We start from the raw sequence: 13,230 nt of genomic DNA on the forward strand, positions 1-13,230 counted from the left end.
CAATGCTGGCTGTACCTTGAAATCCCAAACTCCTTCAAACTGAGTCAAATTAAGATCGTTAAAAGGCTTGTTGAAAGGGAAGGGGTGTTATTTAAAGGATTGGACACTGCAGTGAATAGAAAAACAATTGGATAACTTGTGTAGAAGACTACGTCCTAGACCAATTTTCCCCACCCATCTCCCACCCTCTTTTTTTTTTCGTTTCTTCCACAGTTGTGATAAACACCAAATTTTTGTCATCTGTCTTCCACAGAGCTTACAACGTTTACTAATCTGCGGATAAATTTCACTCAACTTCACACACTTGGAGATACACGGTTGCGGAGAAGGCAGGCCGGAGCTGATGAGAAGTATTATTACGCTTTGTATGAAATGGTTGTTCGAGGGAGCTGCTTTTGCTATGGGCATGCCAGCCAATGTATACCTATTGATAACATAAGAGGTGATGTCTTCAGCCATCGGGGAATGGTAAGCACTTCACCAAAATTAATTTCTTCCTTGTCACTTTAAAAAGCAGACTCCGCGTATCATTTGCAGAAGATTAGAGTGAACATAAATGCAAGAATGTGCAACCAGAGGCCTCTCCTGCTGACCTTGATGGATTTTTTAAGGAATGGAGAGGGTTGCCTATTTTGTATCCCAATGGCAAATGCATTCACTGCCCAGGGCACCTCTTTGCACTTACCTGTCCAGCTGCCCCCTCCCCCCCCTCCCCCGAGGCAATAAGAGATAGTGCACGGGGTCTGGATAACAGAGCCCCTACGACCAAAGTGAAGGAACTGCCCATCTGCCCCCTTTGCAAGGGGTGGGGCACTTAAGATAGAATCAAAAAATGACACAAACAGAAAGAGGCGATTTGCGCCTTCATGTTGGCACCAGTTCTTTGGAACAGCTCTCCAATTCATCTTTCCTCAGGCTCTGTAAATCTTTCCTATTTAAGTATATTTAAGTCCATTTCTCTTATGGCAGTTGCCACTGAATCTGCTTCCACCACCTTTCCAGGCATCGTATTCCAGTTCACAACAATTCACTGTGCAACAAATAAACTCCTCAATTCCCTGCTATCGTCGTGAACGAAGCCCTGTCCATCATTCAAACCAGCTTCCCACCTATTGATTCTGTCTACAATTCCCGCTGCCTCGGAAAAGCAGCCAGCACAATTAAAGACCCCACGCAGCCAGACATTCTCTCTTCCACCTTCTTCCATCGGGAAAAAGAGACAAAGGTCTGAGGTCACGTACCAACTGACTCAAGAACAACTTCTTCTCTGCTGCCCTCAGTCTTTTGAATGGACCTATCTCGCACTAAGTTGATCTTTCTCTACACCCTAGCTATGACTGTGACATTACATTCTGCACTCTCTCCTTTCCTTCTCTATGAACGGTATGCTTTGTCTGTATAGCACAGAAGAAACAATACTTCTCACTGTATACCAAGACATGTGACAATAATAAATCAGATCAAATCAAAATCTATCTTAATTCTGGATTCTTTGATTACCAACTCTCATACTAACAAAAATAGACTCCGCCCCATTTGCCCTCTCAAAACTCCGCATAATTTTGAATACCTCTATTAAATCTTCCCCTAATGTCCTTTGCTCTAAATAACTCAATCGTAATCCATCTCCACAAAATTAAATTCCCTCATCCCTGCTACCTTTTTGAGTTCATCTCCTCTGAAGCCTCTCCAAAGCTTTGAGACACTTTGTAAAGTGTGGTACCCAGACTTGAACATAATGCTCGACCTTACATCCAACTAAAAATACCTGATGAAGGAGCAGCGCTCCGAAAGCTGGTGATTCCAAATAAACCTGTTGGACTTTAACCTGGTGTTGTGAGACTTTTTACTTCCCCACCCCAGTCCAACACCGGCACCTCCACATCTTAAAAAAAACATAGTAGAACACAAAAGTTGCTGGAACACTTTTTAAAAGTCTTATATGTTGTGAATGCATTATTGCGTGCTATAGTGCTAGGGTGTTTCTTCAACCAATCAGCAAAAGCTGGTGGCACAGTGGTTAGCACTGCTGCCTCACAGTGCCAAGGACCCGGGTTCGATTCCAGACTTGGGTCACTGCCTGTGCGGAGCCTGCACGTTCTCCCTGTGTCTGCCTGGGTTTCTTCCGGGTACTCCGGTTTCCTCCCACAGTCCAAAAGAAGTGCTGATTAGGTGCATTGGCCATGCTAAATCCTCCCTCAGTGTTCCCAAACAGGCGCTGGAGTGTGGCGACTAGTGGATTTTCACAGTAACTTCACTGCAGTGTTAATGTAAGCCTACTTGTGACACTGATAAATAAACTTAAATCCTACGATTAATCACATCACAAAGCCAGAACCAGAGATTAACAAATCCCATCCAAACATTCTAACCAATCAGATAAGCCAAATGCTGCATTCTTAATAGGAGCTTGCAGTTGTTGTAATGTTTTTTAACATGGAAAATATTACAAGGTGCTTCACAGAGAAGAAAGGAAAGGCAGTGGAGGGGGAACATTCAGAAAAGTGACCAAATACAAGACAGTGGGAGGCTCTGCTTCTGATGGCAGAAGTGGAAGAAGGAGCTACATAGGATGGCACAGTGGTAAGCAATGTGTCACAGCTGCAAGGACCCGAGTTCAATTCCGGCCTTGGGTGACTGTCTGTGTGGAGTTAGCACATTCTCCCCATGTCTGTGTGGGTTTCCTCCGGATGCTCTGGTTTCCTCCCACAGTCCGAAGATGTGCAGGCTAGATGGACTGGCCGTGCAAAATTGCCCCTTGCTGTCCCACGATATGCAATTAGGTGGATTAACCATGGTAAATGTGTGGGGTTACAGGGATAGGGCGGAGGGGAAGGCCTGAGTAAGATACTCTGTCAGAGAGTCGGTGCAGACCTGATGGGCTGAATGGCCTCTTCTGCACTGCAGCGATTCTATGATTCTAGGATAGGAGTCAGACACGTAAAGAGCTTGGAATGGTATGTCAAGGTTGGAAGAGTTTTGCAAAGGCAGGCAAGTTAAGGTGACAGAAGCTTTGTAAATGAGAATTCTGAATTTGATGTGTTGGAGAATGCAGGATTTCATTTTCTTTGGGGACTGCAGTTCCAACAAAACTTCAATGTCACAAATAAGACCTTCAGATTTGTAACCGTATTATATTACTAATCACAATTCTTCAATCAGTTTCTATTACAAATATTTTCCTAGGTTCAAGGGCAGTGTGTCTGCCAGCACAACACCGATGGTGTAAACTGTGAAAGGTGTAAGGACTTTTACAATGATTCACCATGGCAACCAGCGATTGGAACACAGAGAGATGAATGTAGAAGTAAGGATTATCCCATCTGGTTTGATTGATGGTCTGTTTAACTTGTCTCATAATTCCCAAAAACCCAGAACCGAAAACTGAGTTGGATTCAGAGAAACTAAAATAGTTTACACAGTTATTGTTATTCTGTCAGATAAATATGCTGGCCCACAAATTCTACTTTGAGGGTGATTGATGATCAGGGGAAAGTTGTACAAGTTTTAAGGAGTGGGTTTGAGGGTTTTCTTTGCTCAAGTTTTCACTCAATCTGATTTTCATATCACTGAACATAGCGGCTGAGATTTTGGCGAGAGATAGAGGGGGGAATTTTCCCGTTCCGCCCGCCACAGAAATCGCAGCGGGCAAGGGGCAGACCATGGATAGGTCCGTTGACCCCGGACGGGATTTTCCGGTTTTGGAGCGAGCAATGTCGGAAAATCCCGCCCAGAGACACCACACCTTATCCAAAATGGCACTTGGATCCTGCATCCGCACGTCACACCCTCGGTGCTGACAAATTTTACTATTACCAGCAAGGGAAAGTGTGTGGAAGGTGATTCACACACGGGGAAAACCCAAACACAGCAAGGCCATCTGAACTTTCTTATAAACAGCAACTCTCCTTCTCATCGACAGTAGTGCTCAGGAACACCAAGTCCTGATAAAGCTCAGAGTCTCTGCACGCGCACAGACTCTGAGTGGGTTTCCCATGTGCACTTCAACATTTTAAGTTCTTCCAGTCAAGGATGGACCCAGACCAACTGCACAGAAAGGGAAAATGGCATGAAATCCCCATGTCACGTAACCCAGGAGTGCAGCACAATTGCAAATAAGTGTCTCAGGCAGGGGACAGGAGACATAGCAACCACAACTACAGCAAATGTTGGTTGCTTGAGGAACCTTGACTCAGAGTTAGTGAGCTGGAGTCTGAGATTCAGACATTGCGGCACATCAGGAAGGGTGAGAGTTACCCGGATGCTGTGTTTCAGGAGGCAGTCGCATTCCTTAGATTATCTGCCTTAAATTCTGTCACAGGTCAAGGACAGGAGGGTATGACTGCAAGTGAGGCAGGTCGAGGGATCCAAGAGATCACACTGCAGGAGTCTCAGCTCCTGCCCTTGTCCAACAGTACAAGATTCTTGCTCTGTGTGTGGATGAAAGCTAGGACTGTAGGGAGGATGAACAAACTGACCACCGCACCGTGGCTCAGGGAGATGTTCAAGCGGTGTGAAAAAAGACAAATGAAGTCATAGTTGAGGATAATATAGTCAGGGGAATAGATATTGTTCCCTATAGCCAGGATCGAGAGTCTCGAAGGCTGCGTTGCCTGCCTGGTGCCAGGGTTTGAGACATCAGCTCTGGGCTGGAGAGGAACTTGAAGTGGGAGACTGGGGGTAGTTCACTTACCCTGGCTGAGCAAAGAAGTTCATTAATCTTCTTCCGACACTGCTGCCCCCTCCTCTTCTGTAGTGCACTTGCATTGACCAGGGCTTCCAATGCATCCCAGGCAGGCATGGTGACCCTGCTGGAAGGCCATGTCTGTTCCACTCTGCCCAACATCCTGGTGAGGGCACCCTCCAAAAAGCACAATGCTGCCTTCTTGCCTGCCATCCCCTGCAGTCGTTGTGGAACAAGTGCTGGGGAGCCGTTTATGTAGACCTCCCTAGAGCTTGCAGTAGTTAAGTCATTGTGGGGACAGCGAATCAGAGGGAACACATTGCTGAAGCAGTGTGAAACTCATGGGCATAAATATTATCACTAATGAGGTGTAAGATTTGGTCCAAAAATACATTGGCACTGTTGGCAGGAATCATTCAGTTTTTCACGCCAGGGCCAACACTCTGCCATTTTTTGATAAGATTTCGCCCACAGTGTTTACTACTAAGTGGGATGGTTGTTGGGAAATCTGTGGACTCTGACTTGGTAAGAAGTCTAACAACACCAGGTTAAAGTCCAACAGGTTTATTTGGTAGCAAAAGCCACTAGCTTTGAGAACAGGCCGTTCCTTTGTCAGGCGGGTGGGAGTTCTGATCTGACTTGGTCACAGATGTCAGTTTTTATGCACTGTGTTACCTTTAACCAAAATATGCCTATTAATTCACAAGCACCTCATATTTACCCTGAATCTTAGAGCATAAGATAGCTATTATAAATTGAGTTATATTTCTGACTTTGTATAGTAAAGTTTATTTCGTTTATTTAAACCAGCAAAATCTTGTGGCTTTATTCTCTTAGTAAGTGTCTTGAATTTCAAACTTTACCTACTTAAAAACAAAACATTATTGGTCCCTAATCAGATCTTACCAAAAACATGAGGGCCTGGTCCAGCATCATAACAACTCAATGCTGAATTCAAATTGACCCCATTTGCAATGGAGCTAAGCCCATTTACCACAATGTGTGACTTACAATTTTTAATAGTAACTATAAATACTAATAAAAGATGTGTAATATCTGTGGAACTGTCAAGCTGTCATTATTTAAATCCCCTGCCCTTTAAATTTTGAGAGATAATCAGCCTGCTATGCCTCTGAGTTGCAAAAAAAACAGTGCTTACAGGTTCACTAGCTGTTTGTTGTCATAGTATTATTACTGTGTGACTGCTTCCACAATCTCTTATTAACACAATGAGCTCTCTGAGTTCACAGTTTGATTGACAATTCCAAGAGGTTATTAAGGAATTAACTCTCTTCAACTCTCCCCAATAAAGAGAGTTAATTCCTTAATAACCTCTTGGAATTGTCAATCAAACTGTGAACTCAGAGAGCTCATTGTGTTAATAAGAGATTGTGGAAGCAGTCACACAGTAATAATACTATAATGACAACAAACAGCTAGTGAACCTGTAAGCACTGTTTTTTTGAATATAAGTGTTTGTTTTTTTAATGAATTACTTACTTGAGGGGATTTAAGTGTATTGAATGGTCTTTTATCAATTAGAAGTTTTTCATACATCGTGAATTCTCTCATAGATACTATACCAGAGTATATGTACAATAGCATACTATAGATCATAGAACCATAGAATCCCTACAGTGCAGAAGGAGGTCATTTGGACCAACAAATGTCTGCACCGACTCTCTGACAGAGCATCCCACCTCGGCCCTATCCCCATAACCCCACATATTTACCCTGCTAATCCGCTGCAACTACACATCTTTGGATACTAATGGGCAATTTAGCATGGCCAACCCATCTAACCCATACATCTTTGGACTTTCAGAGGTAGCAGAAGCGTGCAGAGGAAACGCACACAGACATGGGGAGAACATGCAAACTATACTGAGAACTTTATTTTGTTTCCTCTCAGCATGGCTCCTGAGATCTGAGGGGATAGTGGATGAGTTGGCATGGAGAGTGTTGGCAAAAATGGTGGTGGGCTGGAGGCATGTGTTGGCCTGAGTTGATGCTAAGCTGGCATCAAGACTATAAGGGTCAATGAGGATAAGTGAGGCATCATGTGTTGTTATGCATTTGCACTAAGTTGGCATAGGAGCTATAAGGGCTATTGGGATGAGAGGGGTACGATGTGTTGGCATGAGTCAGCATAATTTAGCATTGGGGCCTTAAGAGGCCATGGGGTGGGTGAGGAGGCATATGCTGTCATGGAGATAATGAGGGGCCATGGGGAGATGTGTGGAGCCAAGGGAGTACATGGGGAGGCTGTGGCAGTGTGAGGGATGAGGGCTAGAGGGTCAACAAACCTGCCTCAGCACCCAACAGCCGGCAGCCCCTGTGGCTGCAACCAAACTGTTTCCAGGGACACAGCGGTGGACTCAACTCCAGCACCTACCTCATCCCTGAACAAAGATCCCCTTATTGAGGCGTGTTTTCCTGAGGAGGTTAGGAAGTTTCCCAACTCAGCACATCCACCTCAGGAACAGGAGTCCAGGCCATCATCTTCCATGAAGCAACATAATTGAGCAAAGTTCTAAAATAAGTTTTTGAGGTCCTTTGCATTAGAAACGTTGTTTGATGTATTTTAGAGTTTTAATTCTATTAATGTGGTTTTATTAAAAGGTTTTACTGATGCAGCTGAAAATGGGTTTATCACAAAATAGATCTGATAGTATCTGATCTGTGAGTAACCTGATTTTAAACAATTGGAAAATACTTTTACAACATGAAACAGAACAATTTACCAATTTCATTGATGTAGTCAGTTTTATTAAATTAAATTTTTAAAAATACATTAATGAGTTTTTTAAATGTCCCTATTAGTATCCTCACTCCTCAAAGAAAAGTTTAGTTTTAAAAGTACTTCACAATATATGAGTGCTTTTGGATGAGACATGAAACCCAGGACCTGTCTACTCTTGCAAATGCACGTGTAAGATTCCAGGGTTCTTCTTAAAGAAGTGCAGGGGAACTCCTATTGCTACAAGTTTAAATTGTTTTCTTTTCTTTGCTTCTTCAAAGATTTTAATGCAATAAATGTGTTTTAACTCGACTGCCAAATGCAGAAGATCACTAGTTAATTGTTTCCATATCATTTTTTTCAAATGGCGATTCGTTCTTCTTCCTTTACAGGATGTAACTGCAATGGACACTCTGACAGATGCCATTTTGACATGGCAGTGTATCTGGCCAGTGGAGAGGTCAGTGGTGGGGTTTGTGAGGAATGTCAACACAACACAATGGGTCAAAACTGTGACCAGTGCAAGCCCTTCTTCTACCAGGATCCTCGGAGAATGATTTCTGACCCATTTGCATGCATCCGTAAGTTTGCTTTGTTTCTATCTTGTTTATGGATTCATTGTTACCAAACTTGTGAACAAAGCCAAAGTGTCCAGTTTCCGCTCTATTATATATTAATGTGTAAGATTTAAAGGCAACCACAATGATTGATGAAAAAAATACATTCCATTCATATGAAGAGATTGAAGTTGTCGCAATTAAGTTCAGTTTCAGCATAGCATGACTTGCGCAATCATTGTGCAATTTTCTCTTCACACCTAGGTTTTTAACTATGCAAAAGTCCTTAAAAGTTTCAAAGCGGAGCTTGACATGTTACAACTGCATGAAGTTTACATAGCCTGATCTCTCTCGGCAGTGTAAAATCAAAAGCCTTTCACTGCTGCATAAGACATTTTTGAAACTATTGTGTTACAAATAAAAATCAGCACCATTTGAAATAACATAAAATCGAGTACTAAATGTGTGGTATTTTAAAATTTAATGTAATTAAAATGAATGTTCAAAACGGGCATATTAATAAAGGATAACACTGAGTACATTGTTTTCTCAGAAGGCAAATGATGTCCTATTTTTCTTTCCCTTTCAATGAGGATAAAAAGATTATTGAAGTCAATCCTTGTTTGTTTTAAGCTTTGCATCCAACACTACTTCCAATTGTTAGGATTTTGTAAATGGATCTTTGCAAAACAATCCTTAATAATGCCATGAACCCAAAATCCGAAACATTATCCGAGCACAATGATTGAAAAGGATACGAATGAATTTATCAGAATAAACTTCAGTTCAATTTTGTTAAGAATAATAATTGTAATAAAGATGCTTGCTTAAAAGAATATAACGTGGAGTTTTTCTAAATGCCTCAATTGAGAAAATGCCTTCACCTCGCTGAAAGTCTTAAAGACATGGTCGAGATCACACAACTTTCCTTTCCAAGAATAATAAATTTGATCCTAGAAAATTTGGTTACATCATACATCTAATTATTCATCTTTTTAAATAAATAGCCAAAGAAGAGTTTACTCTGATTTCTTAATTGGACAGTTGGCATTTGTTTTTAAGATGAAAAAATACAGGGAAATGATTCTAAGGATGGAAATTTCTAGATCACCTTAGTTTGCTAACCAAAAACAGGTGATTAGTACAATAATTTGATTAAGTCCTCATTTGCAACTTCAAATGCACTCAGGCTAGTCTTTGAAGTCATATCAGAAACAGGTCTATCTGATCTTGTTCCAGTATCAAGACTGCGCTTGTAATCTATAACCCTGTTCTTTGATCCTTAGCCTGTAACTGTGATCCTGAAGGCTCGCTGAACAATGGAATGTGTGAAAGTCACTCAGACCCAGGTCTCCATACAGTTGCTGGCCATTGCATTTGTAAGAGAAATGTCGAAGGGGCAAGATGTGACCAGTGCAAGTCTGATTACTTTGGACTAAGTGCTAATAACCCTGATGGATGTGAACGTGCGTATAAACTAAAGAATGAGATTAATCTTTCTATTGTTTATGGGAATATCTATATTTTGCTCTTATCTAATCTTAACATGTTTAATCCTTTGTAATACATAATCCACATGCAAATATTTTTAATAAATACTGCCAGTCATGACTACCTCTGAATCAAAAGGTTTGTGGGATTGGGTTGCAGCCCAGTTACTTGAGCACATAATGTAGGCTAGCACACAAGGGCAGTACTGAAGGAATCAGGGGTGCTTTCTTTCAGATGGGATGTTACATCTGCCCATCCTGGTAGAGGTAAAGGATCACATGGTGTTATTTTGAACTCATGCACAGGAGTTCCCAATCCCTCAATGAAGGGCAGTAAATCAGATTGTCTGGTCATTATCACATTGCTGCTTGTGGAATTGTGCTGCATATAAATTGGCTGTCGTATATTCAACATTATTGACCACTGGAAAATGAGGCTGGAGAAGTAATAATAGGAAACAAAGAAATGGCAGAAGAACTGAATAGTTACTTTGCATCAGTCTTCATGGTGGAAGACACCGGTGGGATGCCAGAGCTCCAGGAGAATCAGGGGGCAGAGGTGAGTGTAGTGGCCATCACTAAGGAGAAGATTCTGGGGAAAATGAAAAATCTGAAGGTGGATAAATCACCAGGACCAGATGGACTACACCCCAGGATTCTAAAAGAGATAGCTGAGGAAATTGTGGAGGCATTGGTGGTGATCTTTCAGGAATCACTGGAGGCAGGGAGGGTCCCAGAGGATTGGAAAGTAGCTAATGTAACGCCGCTGTTTAAGAAGGGAGGGAGACAGCAGACAGGAAATTATAGGCCTGTTAGCCTGACTTCATTCATTGGCAAGATTTTAGAGTCCATTATTAAAGATGAGATCGCAGAGTACTTGGAAGTGCATGATAAAGCAGGACTGAGTCAGCACGGCTTTGTCAAGGGGAGGTCATGTCTGACAAAGCTGTTAGATTTCTTTGAGGAGGTAACAAGGAAGTTAGATAAAGGAGAACCAGTGGACGTGATTTATTTAGATTTCCAGAAGGCCTTTGAGAAAGTGCCGCATAGGAGATTGTTAAATAAGTTAAGAGCCCATGGTGTTAAGGGTAAGATCCTGGCATGGATAGAGGATTGGCTGACTGGCAGAAGGCAGAGAGTGGGGATAAAGAGGTCTTTTCCAGGATGGCAGCCGGTGACTAGTGATGTGCCTCAGGGGTCAATGCTGGGACCACAACCTTTCACAATATATGTTAACAATTTGGAGGAAGGAACTGAAAGCACTGTTGCTAAGCTTGCAGATGATACAAAGATATGTTGAGGAAGCAGGGGGGCTGCAGAAGGACTTGGACAGGTTAGGAGAGTGGGCAGATGGTATACAATGTGGAAAAGTGTGAGTTTATGGAAGGAGGAATAGAGGCATGGACTATTTTCTAAATGGGAAATGCTTAGGAAATCAGAAACACAAAGGGACTTGGGAGTCATTGTTCAAGATTCTCTTAATGTTAACGTGCAGGTTCAGTCGGCAGTTAGGAAGGCAAATGCAATGTTAGCATTCATGTCGAGAGGGCTAGAATACAAGAGCAGGGATGTACTTCTGAGGCTGTATAAGGCTCTGGTCAGACCCCATTTGGAGTATTGTGAGCAGTTTTGGGCCCCATATCTAAGGAAGGATGTGCTGGCCTTGGAAAGCATTCAGAGGAGGTTCACAAGAGTGATCCCTGGAATGAAGAGCTTGTTGTGTGAGGAATGGTTGAGGACTCTGGGTCTGTACTCGTTGGAGTTTAGAAGGATGAGGGGGAATCTTATTGAAACTTACAGGATACTGTGAGGCCTGGATAGAGTGGACATGGAAAGGATGTTTCTACTAGTAGGAAAAAGTAGAACCAGAGGGCACAACCTCAGCCTAAAGGGACGATCCTTTAAAGCAGAGATGAGGAGGAATTTCTTCAGCCAGAGAGCGATGAATCTGTGGAACTCTTTGCCGCAGAAGGCTGTGGAGGCCAGGTCATTGAGTGTCTTTAAGACAGAGATAGATAGCTTCTTGACTAATAAGGGGATCAAGGGTAATGGGGAAAAGGCAGGAGAATGGGGATGAGGAAAATATCAGCCACGATTGAATGGCAGAGCATACTCGATGGGCTGAGTGGCCTAATTCTGCTCCTATGTCTTGTTACAACACTAAATACAGTTCAAAAGTAATTAATTGACTGTAAAGTCATTAAAGGCAATCTATAAATACAACTCCTTCTTTTCCTCAATGTGTTTGCAGCCTGCTTTTATCCCCACTGTCCCATAGATTTTATTACTTCGTGTCTTTGGGGCCCCACCACAACCTCCATTCCCAGGCCACTAATTGCATCCTTCTTGCTAGCCACTGTTTGAGGCGGAACCAGGCTACTTGCAAACTGCCTGCCCTATCTGGCTCTGTGTGGAGCTTCCAAACACATATCCTCTCCATCCCTAAGACTGGCGACTTCCATCTCTGTAGCATCTCCCATTTCTGGCTCTGCCTCAGCTTATTAGTTTTTGAATCTCTCACCATGCATCCGTTACCTCAAGATTCGACTCCTCCAATGCAACAACTTGCCCAACGATCCATGCTGCAGAATGAGCACATTTCCAGTACACCTGTATGATATGGTTATATGTGACCAAAATTGACCTCCATGCAAAGAGAAGGTATGATAAAATCATTGGATGCCTCAATAGCGTAACGTGATAACAAGCTTAGGCAAAAGAATTAATCACATGTTCTGACAACAAGCCCAGTCAAAGCAAACTGTAGTATTATCTGTCAACTAGAAATTCTAAAAATAATTACAACCCAATAGTTATTGTCCAAGGGCATAGAAGATCATTGACAGCTGCAATCCAAGGTAGCTGCGACCTGTTCAAGCTTGCAACCAGGTTCATGATAAGATTTGTTATTGAAATCACCTTTTTTAATTTGTTCAAGGGATGTGGGCATCACTGGCCTGGCCAGCATTCATTATCCATCCTTAAATGCCTTTGAGAAGGTGATGGTGAATTGCCTCCTTGAACAGCTGCAGTCCACGTGGTGTAGATACACGCACAGTGCTGTTAGAGAGGGAGTTTCAGGATTTTGACCCAATGACAGTGAAGGAAAGGTATATTTCCAAGTCAGGATCTTGAGTGACTTGGAGGGGAACCTCCAGGTAGTGGTGTTCCCAGGTATCTGCTGCTCTTGTCCTTCTAGGTGGTAGTGGTCATGGGTTTGGAAGGTGCTGTCTAAGGCACCTTGGTGAGTTCCTGCAGTGCACCTTGTAGATAGTACACATGGTTGTCACTGTTTGTCGGTAGTGGGGGATGTGAATGTTTGTGGAAGAGATGCCGGTCAAGTGGGCTACTCTGTCCAGGATGATGCCTAGTTGCTTGAGTGTTGTTGGAGTTGCACTCATCCAGGCAAGTGGAGAGTATCCCATCACATTCCTGACTTGTGTTTTGTAGATGGTGGACAAGCTTTGGAGAGTCAGGAATTGAGGATCTTGCCACAGAATCCCTCACTTCTGATCTACTAGTGTAGCACAATATTTATATGGCTGGTCCAATTCAGTTTCTGGCCAATGGTAACCCTCAGGTTGTTGATAGTAGGGGATTCAGTGATTGTAGTGCCAATGAATGTCAAGGGACGATAGTTAGATTCTCCCTTGCTGAAGATGGTCATTGCCTGGCACTTTTGTATAGCGAATATTGCTTGCCACTTGTCAACCCAAGCCTGGATATTGTCTAATCTTGCTGCATTTGGACATGAACTGC

The 13,230-nt window shown here is 42.7% G+C and overlaps 1 protein-coding gene across 1 annotated transcript in view; it reads left to right on the plus strand.

Annotated features, from left to right (window-relative positions):
• lamb4 (laminin, beta 4) overlaps nucleotides 1-13,230 on the plus strand; it is a 103,230-nt gene that overhangs the window by 23,241 nt on the left and 66,759 nt on the right. The window contains exons 8-11 of the mRNA XM_078234709.1: nucleotides 254-468; nucleotides 3,187-3,307; nucleotides 7,817-8,005; nucleotides 9,268-9,447. Coding sequence (XP_078090835.1) covers nucleotides 254-468; nucleotides 3,187-3,307; nucleotides 7,817-8,005; nucleotides 9,268-9,447 — 705 coding nt within the window. The remainder of the gene's footprint in view (nucleotides 1-253; nucleotides 469-3,186; nucleotides 3,308-7,816; nucleotides 8,006-9,267; nucleotides 9,448-13,230) is intronic.

Source organism: Mustelus asterias, chromosome 19 (assembly GCF_964213995.1).
Source record: "Mustelus asterias chromosome 19, sMusAst1.hap1.1, whole genome shotgun sequence".
NCBI lineage: Eukaryota > Metazoa > Chordata > Chondrichthyes > Carcharhiniformes > Triakidae > Mustelus > Mustelus asterias.